The 20,855-nt window shown below is 47.1% G+C and overlaps 1 protein-coding gene across 13 annotated transcripts in view; it reads left to right on the top strand.

Annotated features, from left to right (window-relative positions):
- The window catches only part of SMG7 (SMG7 nonsense mediated mRNA decay factor), a 396,971-nt gene that overhangs the window by 349,649 nt on the left and 26,467 nt on the right, over positions 1 to 20,855 (top strand). For all 13 annotated transcript variants that reach the window (XM_068109497.2, XM_068109496.2, XM_068109493.2 and 10 more), the window contains exon 22: positions 2,701 to 2,874. In XM_068109497.2, the coding sequence (XP_067965598.2) occupies positions 2,701 to 2,874 (174 nt within the window). The remainder of the gene's footprint in view (positions 1 to 2,700; positions 2,875 to 20,855) is intronic.

Raw genomic sequence — 20,855 nt, 5'->3', positions numbered from 1 at the left:
GACCCTCTCAGACCACTACATTTTTGATGAACCCACTCAGCGCACATTGTACATTGAATGGAGTTCACTCCGACACCCTTCCTGCACACAGCACAGGGCCACTTCCCAGTTCTTTCCACCTCACCAGCTCACCACTTGCCATCACCTTCGTCTTTCCGATATTCACCTTCAGACGTTTTGTCTCCATACATTCCTTCCACTTGTTCATCTTTTCCTTCAGTCCATCCATACTTTCTGCAATCAACACCAGATCATCTGCATACAACAACTCCCACGGTAAACCCTCCTTTACGTTTTGAGCCAGCACCTCCATCACAGCTACAAATAGTAGTGGACTTAGTCCCGACCCCTGATGCACTCCCACCTTCACCTCAAACTCACCACTGTTCCCGTCCTTCGTCCTTACAGCTGTGCGCGCTCTTTTGTACATTGCCATCACTACTCTGATCAACCATTCCTCCACTCCTAACTTCCTCATTGCCCATGTCAATACTTCGCGTGGAACCCTTCCCCCGGGATCACCTTTGTGTCTCGGAAGTGCCCTCTATCTCGCCTACGCACCATGAGGCAGTCAACAGTTGTCGTCGACCCACCTGACGTGTATGTCACAAGCATATTATCCTCTTTCTGGAACTGAGTTTTACAAATCAACAAATCAGCTCCATCAGCAAACTCCAAAATCCTTTCATCTTCTCCATTTCTCACACCATATCTGTAACCCCCATGAACTCCCTCAAAACCATCCATACTCCTTCCCACATGTCCATTTAGGTCTCCTACTACCACAACAACTTCCTCATCTTTCACGTTTTCCATCAGCTTCTCTATCGCACACCAGAACTTGTCCTTCTCTTCATCGCTCCGACCAACACGAAGCGACGGAAAGCAGCCACGAAGCGACGATATTCGGTCGGGCTGTAATGCGAACACCACGGCGGCCCGATCAGCACCACACCCTTGGAAAGGACTTCGATGCTGTAGAGAGATCGAAGCAAGCCTCCTTGCTCGAGCGGACCAGAAGCGGAAGTTTTTCTAAAAGTTTTTCTAAAGAACTCTGCATTGGGACCAAAAAAACAACAACCCAGAAAAACACTAAAAACCCTTTTTCTCCGAAACGACTGAACAGATCGAGCCCAAGCTTTGCAGGCATGATCGCATACCCATGACAAACAAAAAGTTTTGCGGCTGTGATGTCATAGGTCACATGGTTTGGGAGCTACGATTTTTTGAAGCATAACTCTTTAAAACCTATCTCCCTCATTCTTGAACATATCGAGTAGAAACTTCACACCTATGTTCCCCATGTCTGAGTGCTAAAATTACCTTTTAGAATTTGCTATAGGTCACATGGTTTGGCAGCGATAAATAATTCAATGGATATTTTTAAAACCTTGTATCTATTGAACTGCTTCATTGATCGACGTGGAACTTTAAAGTCATTTATAATGTGTCAAGTGGAATAAGCCTATGAAATTTCAATGTAATTGGTTGTACGGTCGGGAAGGAAGAAGTTGTTATTGTGTGAAGAAGAAGAAAGTCTACATTGTATCTTGTCCAGCCATGTGACTTTTCGGTGTAGGTTTAATTATGATGAAAGTGGGATTGTATGAAGGCAAGGTTTTATCAAATCGGGGTTGTATCAAAGCGTGTCTGATGAAAGCGGGGTTGTATCAAAGCGGGTTGTATCAAAGTGTGTCCAATGAAAGTGGGGTTGTATCAAAGCATGTCCATTGCAAGTGGGGTTGTATCAAAGCATGTCCGATGAAAGCGGGGTTCGATCGAAGAGGGTTGGATCAAAGTGTGTCCGATGAATGCGTGGTTGGATCAAAGTGTGTCCGATTAAAGCGGGTGTGTATCCAAGTGGGGTGATATCAAATCTTGTCCAATGAAAGTGGGGTTGCATCAAAGCGTGTCCAATGAAAGCAGGGTTGTATCAAAGCACGTCCAATGAAAGTGGGGTTGTATCAAAGCGTGTCCAATGAAAGCGGGGTTGTATCAAAGCATGTCCAATGAAAGTGGGGTTGTATCAAAGCATGTCCATTGAAAGCGGGGTTGTATCAAAGCATGTCCAATGAAAGTGGGGTTGTATCAAAGCATGTCCAATGAAAGTGGGGTTGTATCAAAGCATGTCCAATGAAAGTGGGGTTGTATCAAAGCGTGTCCAATGAAAGTGGGGTTGTATCAAAGCGTGTCCAATGAAAGTGGGGTTGTATCAAAGCGTGTCCAATGAAAGTGGTGTTGTATCAAAGCGTATCCAATGAAAGTGGGGTTGTATCAAAGCGTGTCCAATGAAAGTGGTGTTGTATCAAAGCGTGTCCAATGAAAGTGGGGTTGTATCAAAGCGTGTCCAATGAAAGTGGGGTTGTATCAAAGTGGGAAGGCGGAGGAAACCGGTCATTACTGCAGTCGTTATAAAGTGGCAGTTCTAGTTTTTGTTTGTAATGTTATGTTGTTGAAAATTGCCATTCTGACCGTTTGCCTTACTGGCAACTTTATTGGTGACCTTCTGGCTTAGCTGCACCTCGTTGACCTATCTGCCTCATTCACCTCGAGTTGCCCCTCAACCCATATATCTTTCTCGACCAGCAAATTTACTCCACCTCTCCCAATATATGCACTTTATCCTTGCTGCTGTTGATTCCAAGCAGTCTTTTGACTTTGTTTGCTGTTATTGATTTATTTACTTTTCTTGTCACTCAGATCAACTAATTCCAACAAGCCAGTCATCCCTGGCTTCTCTAATGGATGGTTCTCCACCGGGTCCTTCGTCTTATGCCAGCTTTGGCCCAATTGGCACACCAGAAGGAGGGGAACGCCGCACACCTGGACGTTGGAGCACCACGTCAAAGGCTCCTGGTGCGGAATCAGTTCATGGTGAGTCAAAGTATGACGATACTGGTTTTGTCCACTGACACATGCTTGAGTATGGCCATTTAGGGTTCCTCCTCTACTGGTGCCTCATCAAATCATTAGGGTTGGGTTTCATAATGGTGTTTTATTTTTGTCATACCTCCTGCAGGGAGGAGTCATAGGTTTTTTTTCTTGTGATTATCAATTCCTTCGTTCCTGAGCTAATCATCCTAAAATTCAGATTGGAGGTACTTTGGTCCAATATGCCCATGAGTTGTGGAGGTCCATTGGTCCAATATATCCACGAGTTATGGAGGTCCCTTGGTCCAATATATCCATGAGTTATGGAGGAGCAGAATTGTGCGAAGATTGGGTTATATCAATGATATTCATACTTTAGGGTAAATTCATGAAATTACAAGTAACTAGCAGAGGTACCCACACCTTGTGTGGAAGGTACTCACACCTTTATAGTTTCGAAAAAGAGAGCCAGGTATTTTGTATAAATCCAATTGATTCATTACTGCATATAATTTAGCAGGCAATACTATAATAACAAGAAAGAGCAATCAGACATTGCAGACCCTTGCAAGGATGTGTGACTTTGTCATTTAGATCTTTCTCCCAACTGCTGTTTTCAGATCTCCTCACAGGTGTTCAATGGGATTTAGATCTGGACTCATTGCTGACCACTTCAGAACAGTCCAGCGTTTTGTCTTGAACCATTCCTGAGTGCTTTTTGAAGTGTGTTTGGGGTCATTGTCCTGCTGCAAGACCCATTACCTTCAATGGAGACCAAGCTTTCTGACACTGGGTTGAACATTGCACTCCAGAATGCCTTGATAATCTCCTGATTTAATGATGCCATGCACACATTCAAGACACCCAGTGTCAGAGGCAGCAAAGCAACCCCAAAACATCACTCAACCTCCTCCATGTTTGACTGTCAGGAAGGTGTTCTTTTCTTTGAAGGCTTCATTTTGTTTTCTCTAAACATAGAGATGATGTGCTTTACCAAAAAGCTCTAATTTGGTCTTCTCTGTCCAAAGGACATTCTCCCAGAAGGATTTTGGCTTGTTCAGGTGTGTTTTGCCAAACTCCAGTCGGGCTATCTTGGCAGTAGGGTCTTCCTGGGTCTCCTACCATAAAACCCCCCCCGTTCATTGAGTTGGCGACGGATTGTGTGAGTTGAAACTGTCGTACCTTGTGTCTGAATGTCAGCTTGAATCTGTTTAGCAGTTGATCGAGGTGCTTTCTCCACCATTCAAACAATCCTTCGCTGCAATCTTCGATAAAGTTTTCTCTTGCGTCCACATCCAGGGAGGTTGGCTACAGTGCCATGGGACTTAAACTTCCTGATAATATTGCATACAGTGGACACAGGAACATCAAGATCTCTGGAGATGGACTTGCAGCCTTGAGATTGTCCATGCTTGGCTAAAATCTTGTGTCTGACCTCCTCAGACAATTCTCTGGTTTTCTTTCTTTTCTCCATGTTCATTGCGGTACACAGAGTGACACAAAACAGCATAATTACTCCTTTTCTCTATTCAAACTGGTTGAATGAGTGATTTTTATATTGCAGGCACCTGCAACTCAACACATGTGAGATCAATTCCAAAGTAAAGGAGAATTACCTGCTTGAAATGTAATTATGTTTAACAACTTCTAAAAGGTGCCAATAATATTGGCCGGGCCATTTTAGGATTTCTGTGTGGAATAAGCTAAGATTTGAGTGGCGGGAGGTGGGAAGAGGGGGGGGGGGGGGGGGGGGTTTAATGGGCAATCTTTGAACACGACTGTGTGTCCACCGGTTAAAAGACCTAAAAGACTCTGAGGACCTAGAAGACCCAATGGACCCCAAATACCCCAAACACCCAAAAGACCCTGAAGACTGTTAAAGACCCAAAGGACCATGAAGACCCAAAAGACCCACAAGACCCTGAAGAACCAAAAGACTAAAAAGACCCTGAAGACCAAATTTACCCCAAAGATCCAAAGACCCAAAGGACCCAAAGGACCAAAATACCCTAAGGACACAGAAGACCCCCAAGGACTCTGAAGACCCAATATACCCCGAAAAACCAAAAGACTGAAAAGATCATGAAGACCCAATGGACCCTGAAGACCCAGAACACCCAAAATATCCCGAAGTCTCAAAATACCACGAAGACCCAAAAGACTCTGAAAAACCAATGGGCCCCAAACATCCAAAATACCCAAAAGACTGAAAAGACCATAACGCCATTAAAATCCCCAAAAAGAGAAGAAGAAGAAGAAGAAGAAGAAGAATAAGAATAAGATGATATAAGCAGACATATCGCTATGCCGAGGCCTCAGACATTGGCACGCTCACACGGGTCTCCCGTCAAAACAAAACGTCCCAGAAGATAAAGAAAATACAGCCACATTTGTAAGTAGTGGTTTGAAATAAAACTTTTCTTGCTTCAAAACAGGTCGCAGTCTCCTTGAATGTATAATTTCCATTTCACACACGCATGTACCTGTAAAGGTTCCATATAGGCCTATTGGAAATATACTGTATAAAACTAAAAGATTAAGGCAACCGTGTGTACCATGGCCATACCGTTACAAAGCTTGACATTCTTCATGGAAGTGTTTGACTATTTTGAATGTAGCAGAACGTTGGGTCACGTGGTCCAACCGCCATACTGCCATCTAACGTGCGGCGTTACTTCCTCTTTACCGTTCACCAAACTGAGGCAGTATTATCATTTTCCCAGAGGTTTGCATTAATTTGAAGCAAAATTTACTTAATAATTATAAATTTCCCCTAAGTTTGAATTTATTAGAAGCAAATTTTACGTAATTAATTTTCTCTGAGGATAATGTCCGTGTTTCAAGGGGGAACAGACAGACAGACAGCATTAGCCTATAAAATACACTGTATAGAATATAATGAAATTTCAAAATCATCATATTTCTTAACAGAAAATATTTTTTGAAAAAAATTATGGAGCATTTGAATGTAGCGGTTGCACCGTCAAAAACTGTTCCAACTCATCATTTTTGGTGGGCTTCATACTAGTCTTGTTATAATAGAGCAAATTTATATGGTTATGTTGGTTTATTTGCGACCAAAACGTCTTCTTCTTCTTCAAATAAATTAACACCCCAAAACACAATGCATGAACTCTTAATTACGTTTAGACTGCTAAGACCCCTCAAACCTTTGATGACCCTTTAAGTCCCCCAAGACCCTTAAAGACCCAAAAGACCTTGAACACCCCAAAGACCCAAAACACCAAAAAGACCCAAAAGATCCTGAAGACCCTGAAGACCCAAAACACCCCGAAGACCCAAAACACCCTTAAAGGCCCAGAGGATCCAAAAAACCCAAATGGCCCCAAAGACCCTGAAGACACAAAAGATCCTTAAGACCCAAAACACCCCGAAGACCCAAAAGATTCTTAGACTCAGAGGAACCAAAAGCCCCTGAAAACCCAAAAGACCCTGACCACCTAAAATACCCAAAATACCCTTAAAGGCCCAGAGGATCCAAAAGACCCCGAAGACCGAAAACACCCCAAAGACCTAAAACACCCCGAAGATCCAAAAAGACCCTTAAATACAGGGTGCCCAGTCTGTGCAGTACAGGTGTTTATGCCTGTGCATGCTCAGACTTAGGCACCCTGCAGGTTTGAAAAGGTTTTCTTGCATCTCCATTTGCCAAGACAATTCCAATGGTATGTATGCAATGTGATGGGCTTACTACTGGTGGGGCCGATTCTATCAATAGACAGGCAGACAGAAAATACAACTTTATATATATATATATATATATATATATATATATATATATATATATATATATATATATATATATATATATATATATATATATATATATATATATATATATATATATATATATATACACACACATATATATATATATATAAAGGTATATATATATATACACACACATATATATATATATATAAAGGTATATATATATATACACACACATATATATATATATATAAAGGTATATATATATACACACACATATATATATATATAAAGGTATATATATATATATATATATACACGCACATATACGTATATATATAAAGGTATATATGTATATATATATATATTTTTTTTTCTCGTGCGAATACCCTCCGGTTAATACCAGGGCTCGCGAATGACCAAACGGCTTTAATTGAGGTGACGACCAAATCGGATTCGGCTATAAACCGCGGAGGAAGAAGTGAAGAGGAAGAGGCGGAAGCGCTTACCTATAGCGATCCAACCGCAGCTCCGATCCAGCAGGGGAATTAACTCAACGAACACAAGATTTTGAATGGAAAGGGAAAATAATACAAGGGGTTTCTTTTACAAGAGATAGTGGGACAGGAAAATACGCGCCTGTAATAAAATGTCCTAAATCGTCATCCCGCACACCTCACCTCAGAAACAAGAAAAAGGAAAATGAATTACAAAAATAACTGTCCGTTGTGTAATGGTTCGTGGGTGCGAGCTTATCTGTCTGCAGTCTTGTCCACCGTCCAACGCGGCTCCAAGCTCCATCCGCTTCGCCCATGCTCTGCTCGGCCCCGAGCCAACGCCCCACTCCAGGCTCCTCATCGACCGCCCATGAGGTCCCTTCGTTCACAGCACCAAAAGCACCGAGCAGCGAGAAGATGGCGAACCCACGACCTCCAGGACCTCTCAAGACGAAGAGCCAAGAGCCAAGGACGAACAACGACAAGCGAAGGGCCAGCACAACTCAATACCAAGCGCCAAGTCTCAGCACGATGCAATACCAAGCGCGAACCATCAGCACGACTCAATCCCCCAGAGCGAAGCGTCCAGAATCCCGCCAGCGAGTCCTTTTGTAACTTGGCATGTGACGTCAGTTTTGGCGCGCCACCAACCAGAGCCTCATAGCTTCCCGCCGTCTGCCGAACCTCCTTGCGCCTTCCGCGCTGATTCGCTCAAGGTTTGCGCCTTCCGCGCCATCCAATCACAGTCCTCCTGGGCGTGGTTCCCAGCCTGCCCGGTGTCTGACGCCAACGCCGGTGTTGTACGCGGCCGTTGCCTGTTTGTCTTCCACAGTCTTTGTAAGGCAAGGGAATTTAATTACTGTTGCGCACTGAGGACCTATCTAATTGTCTATGTGAGTGCGTTGCCGTAAGGGACACAGGCTTGATGACAGAGGGGACGACGAACAAAGGAATCTTATCCATAATCCCTGCACTATTTAGCACGCCCTGCTCCCTCGTAGCGGGGACACCAATACAGCTTATCCCGACAAACCGGACTAAACATCGAACTTATTACAAGTCAATTCCCTATCGCGACAGTCGGATACCTACTGATACAGATCTATCTGGCTCTAGATATTCCTCTACCCAAATTCATAACATATTCCCTCTCCCCACCCCCCCCCCCCCCCACCCCCCTGGAACCATAGCTCTTGCTAGGTTCACTGCAGGCGCTACCATTCCAGTCTTAACACTTACCGTCTCACACTTAATTAACCTATGAAATAAATCAGCAGGACTGTGGGAAGTGAGCCGGACCTACTTACCTGTTCTCCTTAACATGCTACTCCCCTTAACCATCATGCAATCAAATATTTACAATCATTTTGATTCGTCGTTCCTGCGGAGGGAGGAAACAAACAACATGCAAAACCTACCTTAACCACAAACCTTAACCCTAACCAAAAATTCAAAACTCTATTAAACATTTGTACAAACCCAGTCTACAGACCGCGTCCCCCGGTGGATGCCACAAGACGCAACCTTACCTGTGGGGCCATCCCAATAACCACCTTTAGAGGCCATTTTTCCCCGCAAAGCGGGGGTTGGCCTTTTTTGGGAACCGTGGTTGTTGTTGTTTTTCGGTCCCCTATTTGAAGCAATGTTTTACGGCCGGATGCCCTTCCTGACGCCAACCCTTTTTGCCGCCTTTAACGACAAACAGCACCCCTAAATGTGTGGCCATCCCAATGCACCCCTAAATTTCGGCGGGCCCTGTCCTGGTGTTACTGGTGAGTGACATGTCTCGGTGGATTTCGCCCACATTCATACAACACAAACCCCTTAACCACTCGTACTCATTCCAAAAATCATTACGCACAAAATCATTATAAGCAAGTACTTATTACACCCCCCTGCAGGACCATGGCATAGATGTCGTATACATGTGTGTGCGTTTCTTTCAACTCGGCAGCGGGAGGTACCACACAAGTAAGATGGTGGGGGCGCTTCAGGCTGTTGTGCCCGCAGTCCCAAAACAAGTCCCTTGACTCACAAATTCGTTGCCCCCCCCCCCCTTTACCTCTTGGCCCCGTAACAGCCAAACGGCCCTTTCCGCCATTACCCCGCCGGTGAGGGTCTCCACACACCAGGCTCCGTTGCCTCCTGCTTCAGCGCAGCTACACGGGTCGCCGGGAGTCCCCCCTACCCCAAGGCGCCCAACCAGACCCTCCACCGACGAGCTCCAAGCTCCAGATACCACTGGCTGCCAGGGGTAATTGTCGCAGAGGGGGGGGGGGGGGGCAGGCATCGCCCCTCAGAGCTTGATCTGTACCTGCGGACACACACACCTTCCCCACCCACAAGATCCCCAAAACACATTTCCTCCCCCACTGCCATTTAATTCTCAACACAATTCAGAGAAGATGGTACAAAAGATTTGCCATGGCCTGCTTCATGTGAAATCCCATTCACAGTTAACCACATATTTCCAAAACACAATAATCACTCAATAATTATCACTCATCCATTTTCTCCAACCTCACGACCACATAAAAACACATAACCACAACACAAAAACAAACGCCACCCACAAGACACTGTGTGGCACCCATTCCATCCCCCTCACTGGCCATGTCATCACTCTCACCCGCCCCCAACTCTAAATTACCTGTCCCCAATTTCCATAAGCAAGTCCTGAAGCCCGGGACAGTACACATCAAGGCCTTACCGCTACCTTGATGTGCAGGTAATTACCGGTTGGTCAGGTCCAAAGTGCCATCCTCCCACAAAATCCCAAAATTTCTCAATGGACCAATCAAATTTTCCAAATTTCACTTTTCTCCCCACTATACTGGCAGGTATGTGGGTCCGCCTCCAACGGTGATTATCACTACACAACTACTTGTGGCCACGACAGCTCTGCACCTCTACCGTGCAAGCGTCATCGGGACAAGGTGAGCAGTCAAAATGCCAACATGGCCCATGAGTGTCCATAAGGGTGTGACCCACCATCCATCCTTCGGCCCCCCCTGCGAAGAACACGGCTGCATCAGCCCCAGCTGGCCAATGTGGTGAGCACCTGCTTCCACAAACACTACCGCACGCACAACCTCGGCCTGGGGGAGACGGTCGCAGTGCGTGGCATTCCCCTCACGTCACCTATGCCGCCCTCGTCCCCCAGTCCTCAGAACTGCAGCCCCCCAGTGCCCACCCACACTTGACCACAACAAGGTCCAGTCGACAGCCATGCTCCACCAGGAGACCCACCCAGAAGACATGGTCCACACACCTCGGACATGCACAGCACCACGTTGACCCTCAGACTACACAACTACATCCCCATAACCCCGCATCCCAAATATTGGCACAATCGCCCCCACAACCAGTTGAAAGCTGTGTCCTGCTAACCTATCAATTTTATCACAGCCTCCAACACTTTGGTCAGCACACCTGGATCAATAATGGTGCCACTGATGTCAGTGACCACCATGACATTTCAAAATTCACCCTTAAATTTGCATCTAATCTTAGATTACCCATGCCAAACATTTTTCACATTTCACTAAACTCACCAAAGAAGGGTGCTTCTCCATACACATGCCAGCCGAGCATGGCCCATATGCTCGGCACGTTACAAATTCCCATTCAACACTCCCATGGCTCTCTTCCCAAACCGAGAGTCCACAAATCATAACAGAACATCTGTGGAAGGTCACTCTCACACCATCACGTTCCACAGATGCCCCAATGGTTGTCCGGCAGGCTAGGTCCATCCCTGTCCATTCGGTTCGACCCGCGTCCATAGAACAACACAGCATGGCAGGTCACCACATGCTGGCTGTCCCAGAGTCTCAGGGAGAGGGTGTCAGGCCGCATGCCCGGGCGGTCATCACACCAGGCCCAAGTTGGCCGTCCGCGATGCCACCACCAAAGCACGACCCACAACACCTCCCCCTAGTGGTCCTCAATAAATGCCATCCCAGGCTTGAGAAACCACCTCGGACCCCCTGGAGGTCTTAACCCCCACCAGGGTCCAGTGACCCTGCCGGCCCGAGCCACCCGCTCGGGCGGAGCCCCGACGGACAAGGGACGCCACACTCCACCAGACCCCCCGTGGGGCCCACGTCGTACCATGACACCCATGGCTGGACCCCATGTCCAAATCTCGCCAGCACAGCCCCCAGCTGGCTGGCACCCCAAATTTTGAAAGGGGCAACTTTTGCCCGAGGCGGTCCCCAATGACCTTTCCTGGTCCACATTCCGCAGCCCAGGGACCAGCTCCCTCCATGGCTGCCTCCAAATCAAATTCCCATTTTAATTTTATTTTAGATTTCCTTTTAAAAAATTTGGCCCCAGGTGTCCGATCACTGCAGCTGCAGGTAACAACCTTCACCAACAGGTTGTTCTGCCCGTCCCTGCAGCTGTTCCAAATTCCCTATGGGGACCAAATCTTCAGAGCTCGATCTCCCGATCCTCAATGTCCAAATCCAGCCCGGAGCCGAAACACTCCCCCAACTGGTTCTGTAATTCGGAGCCTCCGTTACCCAATCGGTGTGCACGGTGAGGGTCCCCTCGGTCACCTCAACCCCCTCCTCGGACCGACTCACCTCCTCCCCCAAACTCCTTTGGGCCCGGTCAAACTCCACCTCCATGGGACTGTCCCCGGTCCCCAGCCGCTGTCACATCATGTACATCATCATTACCAATCATTTCTGGCCCCATCAGGCCTTCTTCCCCAATGAATACATGGTCCAGCTCCATTACTCGGACCCCCCCCCCCCCCCCCACCCCCTATTGTTATCCCCTCTTGCTCTGAACCACCGCCCTGGCACAGCAAGGATCCAAATCCATCCCCCTGTTGAGGTGTTGTGGCATCCACCCGGCCCCGATAAACCTCCAGGCCAGCATGTAACAAACATTCCCATTCCCTCCAATTGCCATTTCCGGCTCCTGAGCCCCGTGCACAACTGCATGGGCTGTACTCTCCCTCCATTCCCAATTTGAATTCCCCCCGTTCAGGTTGAATTTCTGCCACCCTTGGCTCCTCCTGGGCCCCGTGTGAGTCATCTTTTGTTCTTTCTTTATTTCATTCGTTTGTTCACATGGGGTTTTCGCTTCTTAATCTGCACATCCAATCTTTCACCACATCCCCTTATTATCCGCCTCATTTCCCGCATTTCGTCCTTCATTTCCCTCATGTTGTTTATTCATTTTCTCACTGCTATCGTTTATCAATTCCCTCATAAATTTCATTAAGGCCTGGCTGTCTATGGGGGCCGTCCCTACGCGGGGGAGCTCCAATCCTATGCTCAAACCCCCCAACTACTTCCGACTCACCCCAATGCTCCCCGAATCTTCCATCCTTTCTTCCATATTGCTCACTTCTTCCATCCGTATAGAAGATGTCGCTTCCCGCGCTTATTTACAGCAGGAACCGATTTAAACCTTAACTGACGCGCTGTTCGCGTCCCGCGCCCGATCGACGATGCAAATTCATCGCCTCCGACTACAAAAATTTGCGTCAAAATTCTCCACACTCTTCACACCAATTTATAACAGGGTTCAATCCCACTCCTGAATACCAGTTGTCGCGAATACCCTCCGGTTAATACCAGGGCTCGCGAATGACCAGACGGCTTTGAGGCGACTACCAAATTGGATTCGACTATAAACCGCGGGAGGAAGAAGTGAAGAGGAAGAGGCGGAAGCACTTACCTATAGCGATCCAACCGCAGCTCCGATCCAGGAGGGGAATTAACTCAACGAACACAAGATTTTGAATGGAAAGGGAAAATAATACAAGGGGTTTATTTTACAAGAGATAGTGGGACAGGAAAATACGCGCCGGTAATAAAATGTCCTAAATCGTCATCCCGCACACACCTCACCTCAGAAACAAGACAAAGGAAAATGAATAACAAAAATAACAGTCCGTTGTGTAATGGTTCGTGGGTGCGAGCTTATCTGTCTGCAGTCTTGTCCACCGTCCAACGCGGCTCCAGGCTCTGGCGCGAGGCAGCCCTCCGTCTGCTTCGCCCACTGCTCTGCTCGGCCCCGAGCCAACGCCCCACTCCAGGCTCCTCGTCGACCGCCCACTAGGTCCGTTCGCCTCACAGCACCAAAAGCACCGAGCACCACGAAAAATGGCAAACCCACGACCTCCAGGACCTCTAAAGACGAAGAGCCAAGAGCCAAGGACGAACAACGGCAAGAGAAGGGCCAGCACAACTCAATACCAAGCGCCAAGTCTCAGCACGACGCAATACCAAGCGAGAACCTTCAGCACAACTCAATCCCCCAGAGCGAAGCGTTCAGAATCCCGCCAGCGAGTCCTTTTGTAACTTGGCATGTAACGTCTGTTTTGGCGTGCCACCAACCAGAGCCTCGTAGCTTCCCGCCGTCTGCCGAACCTCCTTGCGCCTTCCGCACTGATTCGCTCAAGGTTCGCGCCTTCCGCGCCAACCAATCACAGTCCTCCTGGGCGTGGTTCCCAGCCTACCCGGTGTCTGATGCCCACGCCGGTGTTGTACGCGGGCCCGTTGCCTGTTTGTCTTCCACAGTCTTTGTAAGGGAAGGGAATTTAATTACTGTTGCGCACTAAGGACCTATCTAAGTGTCTCTATGAGTGCGTTGCCATAAGGGACACAGGCTTTACGACAGAGAGGACGACGAACAAAGGAATCTTATCCATAATCCCTGCACTATTTAGCATGCCCTGCTCCCTCGTAGCGGTGACACCAATAGTAGCGGTGACACCAATACAGCTTATCCCGACAAACCGGACTAAACATAGAACTTATTACAGGTAGATTCCCTATGGCGACAGTCGGATACCTACCGATGCAGATCTATCTGGCTCTAGATATTCCTCTACCCAAATTCATAACTATATATGCAGACTTGGCATTTAATATGGAATATTTTTTTTTTCTTCACTTGGGCTTACTTTCTGAACTCAGTATATCAATCTGGTGAGTTTCTTTTATGCTTCGGTGATTTCTTTGTTAAAAGAACCATGTCACTGATTGTCTGTCACAATCGAAAACGTCGGTCGCGTGAGGGCCGGGAACTCCGTGAGGAGACGCCCGAAGTCGTCTGCCAACGGGAGGACGCAGGAAAGCTCGGTGGGCGCGGAGCGGCTCAAGGCGCACGCCAGCGAGCTGAAGGTTTCGGCGTTGACGAGACACCGACGTTTAACGTTGACCAGCAGCCCATGGGCGCAAAGGAAATTGGCCCCGAGCAAAGCCATGGGGACGTCCGCCGTCACGAACTCCCAGCGAAAGAGCTGGCTGCCGAAGCGGAGCGTGGGCCGAAGGTGCGGATGGTGGAGCCGTTGGCCGCGATTAAGGAGGGGCCGCAAATGGCGGCCCGCCTGTCCTCCGCCGAAGCGGGAATGACGCTCAGCTGAGCGTCGGTGTCGCAGAGAAAACGCCGCCCCGACGCTTGGTCCGTGATGAATAGCAGGCTTCCGGAACGGCCGGCGCTCATGGCTGGTAGTGAGCGCCGGCCCGACCGTTTCCCGACTTGCCGAACGTGCACGGGGGTCGACATGATCGGGCCTGCCGCCCGAACCTGGCGTGGAAATAACACCAGGCCGGGTCTGGCGGGGGCTCCGGTCGACGCGTCGGGACCGGGTGACGCGGCGTCGCCGCTGCCAGTCGCGGCGGTCTCTGGGAAGGAAGCTGCGTCGCGGGCGCCGACTGGGCGGCGGGCGGGTTCCCGGCAGCCACCCCGACGAGCTGGCTCGCCGCTCCGACGAGCTGGCTTGCCGAAACGACCTTGTCGGCCTCCCTGGCGAGGTCGCGGGGGTTCGTGATGGTCGTGCTTGCCAGCGCGACCCGGACCTGGGCCGGGAGCTGGCGGAGAAAAAGCTCTTGGAAAAGGAAATCCGAGGGATGCTCGCCGAGCAACGCGAGCATGTAGACCATACGTTCGGAACGGGCGCGTATCGCCGAGCTCAGGAAGATTGAGCAGGCGTCGTGTGCGTTCAGCCGGGGAGAGGGCGAAAGCGCCCAGAAGAAGTGCCTTGATGGCGTCGTACTTGCCGTCAGCGGGCGGGCTCTGGAGGAGGCTCAGGCAGCGGGCGGTGGTCACGGAGCCGAGCGCGGCGACCACGTAATGGTATTTCGTGGTGTCCTCCGTAATGCCACGCCTGGCGAACTGGGAGTCCGCCTGAGCGAACCAGACGGCGGCATGTGCTTCCCAGAAAGTGGGCAGTTTGAGGGACACTGCCGTGTCCATCGCGTGTCGTAAACTCGGGGTCACCAGTGAAGGAGCAGCGCTCCTGCTTGAGACGGACGAAGTGACGGACAAGACACAAACTCGTCCGAGAAGATGTTTATTGTATAATCATCTCGGGAACTCTGAAAGCCCGTTTATCGGGTTTGCATATATATATCCAAACCAAAAAGCATACATCAGAACCAAAGCCCCGCCTCTCAGGCGAGGCACGCTTTGGTGGTCATGTGACCGACAGGTGCAAAGGATTATAACCTCGGCGCCGCGGTTTGGCCGCCGGTTACGTCACCGGCTTTGGCCAGGAGATTCTGTTGCTGGTCTCGAGCTTTGGGGGACCCATGGGTCGCTACAATAACTTATTTGTCCTGATTGCGTTTGAGGTGTTTGACCCCAGCAACATGCCAAAGGGCAAGGACACCCTTGCTGCCTATGGCAATGCCAAAGTCACTTACCTTAGCAATCACTTTCAGCAAATCATTGAAAGAAATGGTTGTGATCCAAGTCAAATACACAGAGAATGGCTGTCCTTGAAGCTTGACATCAGCAGAAATCATGGAGAGGAGTCCAATTTCCTTGGTCTATGGAAGACCATTCTGACAGAAAAGGGCCACAAATACCCTAATATACTTCATCTGGTGCAGATCTGCCTTGTGTGCCCAGTGGCCACATCACATTTAGAGAGGCAGTTCTCAGCAGTGAAGCGTATTCTTGGGGATTGGAGGCTAAAACTGGGGTTGGGTATGCAGGAACACCTGCGCATCAGCACAGAAGGGCCCGACCCCGACGACTTTGATCCTACACGTAGCGTTGCCAGGTGGCATTCTATGAGTGCATTTGGATGTAGGCCTGATACTACACCCCTCTCCCCCAAGGGTGATTGAATTGTAATCATGTATACCTGACTCAAGACTGAGTCAGTATTGAGTAAAGATGATGTCTGATGATGATGATGAAAAAAGTTCAACTCTGTCAAACAAAAGTTAAACTTTGTTACATGGACATGATGACAATGCAGTTCTGACTGAGTTGAGTTGAGTTTTGAGAGAAATCAAATCTGAAACTGTTATTGAGATTCAAATTCTAAAAATACATTATTAAAAAGTTTAAGTTCATTTACTTGTTCTGTCAAACAAAGGTTAAACTTTGTTACATGGCCATGATGACAATGCAGTTCTGAGTTGAGTTGAGTTTTCTGAAACTGTTTATATTCTAAAAATACATTATTAAAAAGTTTAAGTTGATTTACTTGTTCTGTCAGTAACATTTCCCTGCCTGTTTAAGTTACCGACACACATTGCCTTTGTGCCCACAAGAATAATTCCAGATTGCCTTGGTGCCCCCCAAACCCAAAAGAAAATGCCTTGGTGCCCCCCAAACCCAAAAGAAAATGCCTTGGTGCCCCAAAAAATTTGAAGTCATCAAAGGCAAACATTGCTGTGCCCTCCCTACAGTAATTCGACCCCTGTAATATATATATATATATATATATATATATATATATATGTATATATATATATATATATATATATATATATATATATATATATATATTGTTACGGAACCCAACGTCGACCTATGGTTCCCCCTTGAGGGGGGATTAGTCCCCTCGATTATTGCTGACCGACGTGGTCCCTGAAGCTGCACCGCGGCCTCCGGAAAGGCCGGTGCACAGCCCCGTTCGTACCGCGGATAAGATGTTACTTGATTGCCGAGCGGTGTTTAGCAACCGCAGCACGAACTGTTACCAAGACTAACCCGATCCTGAACGTTGGCCGAATCGCACCACGTACACTCAATATTGAAACCACTAAAGCGAACCGAACGAGAATGAAGAAGAAGAAGTACGGAGGAATAACAGGATTTATTAATTATTTACACAAGCCAAAGCAAAGAGAGCAGTCGAGGTTATATACAGAAAATGGAAGGAGCAGGAGACACAGTGAAATCATTAGCTTACCTATACAAGCTTAATTAATAAACCCCAGGACAACGTGGAAGACGGACGAACATTCACACTTACACGGGAAATGCAGGCAGGAATGAATGGCTTGGAGATGGATGGCTTTGAGAGGCAAGGAAGGTTCAGCGGGGCCTGGGCACGGTCGGGCCAGAAGGCACCGTCGTCAAGAAGCCGAGCCGCGGCCGTGCGAACTCCCGCGGTCCCAAACTGCGCGGGCGAAGTTCCTTTCTCCGCACTGCTGCCTCGCGCGCTCCTTGCATTGCCTCGGTCCCGTTTCTCCTGCAGCGCGGCACGTATCACGGCGGCTTGGTCACACCTGCTCATCTCCTGGACTCAGAACTCATCTCTCCTCTCAGCTCATCTGCCGTGGGGAGCGTCCCGCTGCGGGTTATATGGGCCCTGCCCTTCAACCTTTGCGAACCTCCCCCAAGTGTTCTCTCTCCGCCCTCTCAAGCCAAACCCCTCGTTCTGGGTTGGTTGAGCGGGGCCGACTCACTCCTCCCCTCTATGACGAGGTGGAGACCCGCCTTTCTTCTTCGTGGTTACCTCGTGCGTAATGGAGTCAAATGCAGCAAACCTGGCAAACCTGGCAAACCTGGCACTTGGAAGATGCCATGGGGCGTCGGAGGGACCTACTCTTATTTAATTCGGTGCAATGAAGAGTCAAACTATTGGGAAACACATCCTTAACCTACATAGAATAAGGGACTAACTATTTAAAAGGATATATGGTGTCCTGTGTGTAGGTTTATGGAATTAACTAAGAGGACGAGCTTCGACCTTTCTTTACATTACTACATTACGGAGGATGCCATTTACACACAACAAAACCATAATTCTCACATTCTTTACATTTTCTCGAATTCGTTACACTTCTCAAATTCGTTTATATATATATATATATATATATATATATATATATATATATATATATATATATATATATATATATATATATATATATATATATATATTATATATATAATATATATAATATATATAATATATATAATATATATAATATATATAAAATATATAAAATATATATAATCTATCTATTAGATATAGATATAGTACGGGCATGCCCTAGTATATATAATATATATAATATATATAATACATATATATATATATATATATATATATATATATATATATATATATATATATATATATATATATATATATATATATATATATATATATATATATATATATATATATATATATATATATATATATATATATATATATATATATATATATATATATATATGTGTGTGTGTGTGTATATAGGTAACGTATGAAAAGTATACTATTTTACAATATCAGACTAAAAGGGACTATATCCTTTTTATTCTCTAACCGGGCTTACTTGGCTGCGTGGCTCTGAAACTAGATAACATCACAGTTCAAGCTGGATGCTTGCCTCTAACGTGAGCCGAAAGAATTGTTATGTTTTCATAGAATACAGTTAACACTGATTAATATATGTATTCATTAAGTTTACGTGTTTGCAACGGCAATGTCGAGGCTCCGGGAAATTCACTTGATTTACACAAATTACGTACGCAAATTAATTTTGCTTCCACAAGGTCCATATTAAGGCAGATCATCACCATTTCCCACCCAAAATGAGGACTTCCTTTGCAGAAACATTAACTAATGGACCTCTTCTTATTGGCAAAACATGCCTCAAGGTTGCTTGGTATGCAGCTCTTTTCAACAAGTTCGGAAATGTTCTTTATAATAATATGGTCTAATTCGCAGCTGGGTGAATTGGTTTTGTGAGTTTTTTTTCTTTTTTTTTGTATCCAGAGATCGAGGCTCGTGTAAGAGCCAACATTAATGACAAAAACAAACAAACGGACACAAGACGTAACTAGATGGGATTCATAGAAAACTTACCCTGCGCAGTCAACTTGGTGTGAGCAAACTCTTCTGTTTTTGAACGTTTCTTTTTTTTTGATCCAATATGGCTGCCAGACCACGTGAGCGATGACATCATCAATTTATATTCTCTAAATAATTGTTGCATCAATCATGCTCAATAAATTTCAAACTGATCAGACTAAGCGTTGTCCCTGTCGAATTATGACGTCATAATTATGGCACCATTGGCGTCATCGTTAACAACACCTATTCCCCTTATGGAGTTATTTACAATGAGCCACGTTTCATTTTTTTCCATCGAGCGGTTTTGGAGATATAGAGGTGTAACGTTTTTCCAATATGGCGCCTGTACCACGTGACCAATTATGTCATAATATTCACTAAAATATTCTTCAGGAGGAGGCCCTCCGATGGTGAAAATTTCATGTCAATCGGACCAACGTTTGCCGAGGAAATGAATTTTTAAAATGCAGACATGCACACACTTTACTTTACTGAAATGCAGACACGTATGTAACTGAATGCTTAACCCCGGGTTTCGCTTCGCGAGCGCAGGGTATTAAAGGGAGTGGGATACAAGATGGGGAGAGAGGGGGAAGCACACAAGTACCACATTTGAGAGAGGGACATCGGGAGATCTGTGGGAGGGAGAGGGCTTGGGGGGAGGAGACGTGGGAAAGGGGGTGGGGGTGGGAGAGGTAAAAACCACATGGACACAGCTAGGACTTCCAGGAAAGAAGTCGGTATTTCAGAAAAGTGTATCTGGGGTGAATTAACGGGGGTAGAAAAGATCAAGGTTTTGGATGGGGGAAGATAAGAGATGGTGGTGAACAGCTGTTTTAAAGACCTGGAGGGTGGAGTGGGATTGAAGAGAGTGAGGGAGTTTGTTCCAGAGGCGGGAGAAAAGAGGAATGAAGGAGTGAAGGTGAGCAGAGGGTCTTGATTTTGGCAGTTTCACCAGAAGAGTGTTGCAGGCAGATCTTGTGTGACCTGTAGGGATATTTGGGGGACAGAGCACAGACAGGGCTGGGTGGGGGGGTGGGGGGGAGGCGAGGCCAGAGAGGAGTCGGTAGAAGACAGAAAGACCACCAACCTGCCTGCGGTGAGTGAGTGAAAGGCCCTCACAATCAGCTTCATTGCGGGAGAATTCCAATGATTCTGAAAGCTTTGGTTTCTACAGCGTGAAGCCGAGCTAGGTATTTAAAAACAATCGATGCTGAATTTCAATTATATCCCAATTATCATACATATTCCAGTCGGTCTATGTTCTTCATATCGGGGAACGTTTAGAACTTTCAAAATTATCTATATCTATGTAAGTACAAGTGATCGCCGTTGCACGTTTTTATCCGTTGTCATGCACGGCAACCCCGACACGTCATTGGGTTCCTGTCATTCTGTCAATTCTGATTGATTAACAAACAGGAGTGAGGAATGTTTGACACCTGGTCTCCAGTCGTGCATTTTTGGAGTCGTGCGCGCATGTTTTTTTGTCCCCGTCGCACCGCGGAGCGAAAGGGGGACTATGGTTTTCCCCTCCGTCCGTGTGTCCGTCCGTCCGTCCGTCCGTCCGTGCGGGCGTGCGTGCGTAAGCGAAGGACCGCATTCGAATTTGGTGTGTGGGTGCAACCCACGTCAAAATCCAAGATGGCCGCCGCCATGTATGTCTGATGCCATGTATG

This window comes from Myxine glutinosa, chromosome 3 (genome assembly GCF_964187855.1).
Source record: "Myxine glutinosa chromosome 3, kmMyxGlut1.1, whole genome shotgun sequence".
Lineage (NCBI taxonomy): Eukaryota > Metazoa > Chordata > Myxini > Myxiniformes > Myxinidae > Myxine > Myxine glutinosa.
The sequence above is the reverse complement of the archived record's forward strand: the minus strand, read 5'-3'. Positions and strand labels throughout refer to the sequence as shown.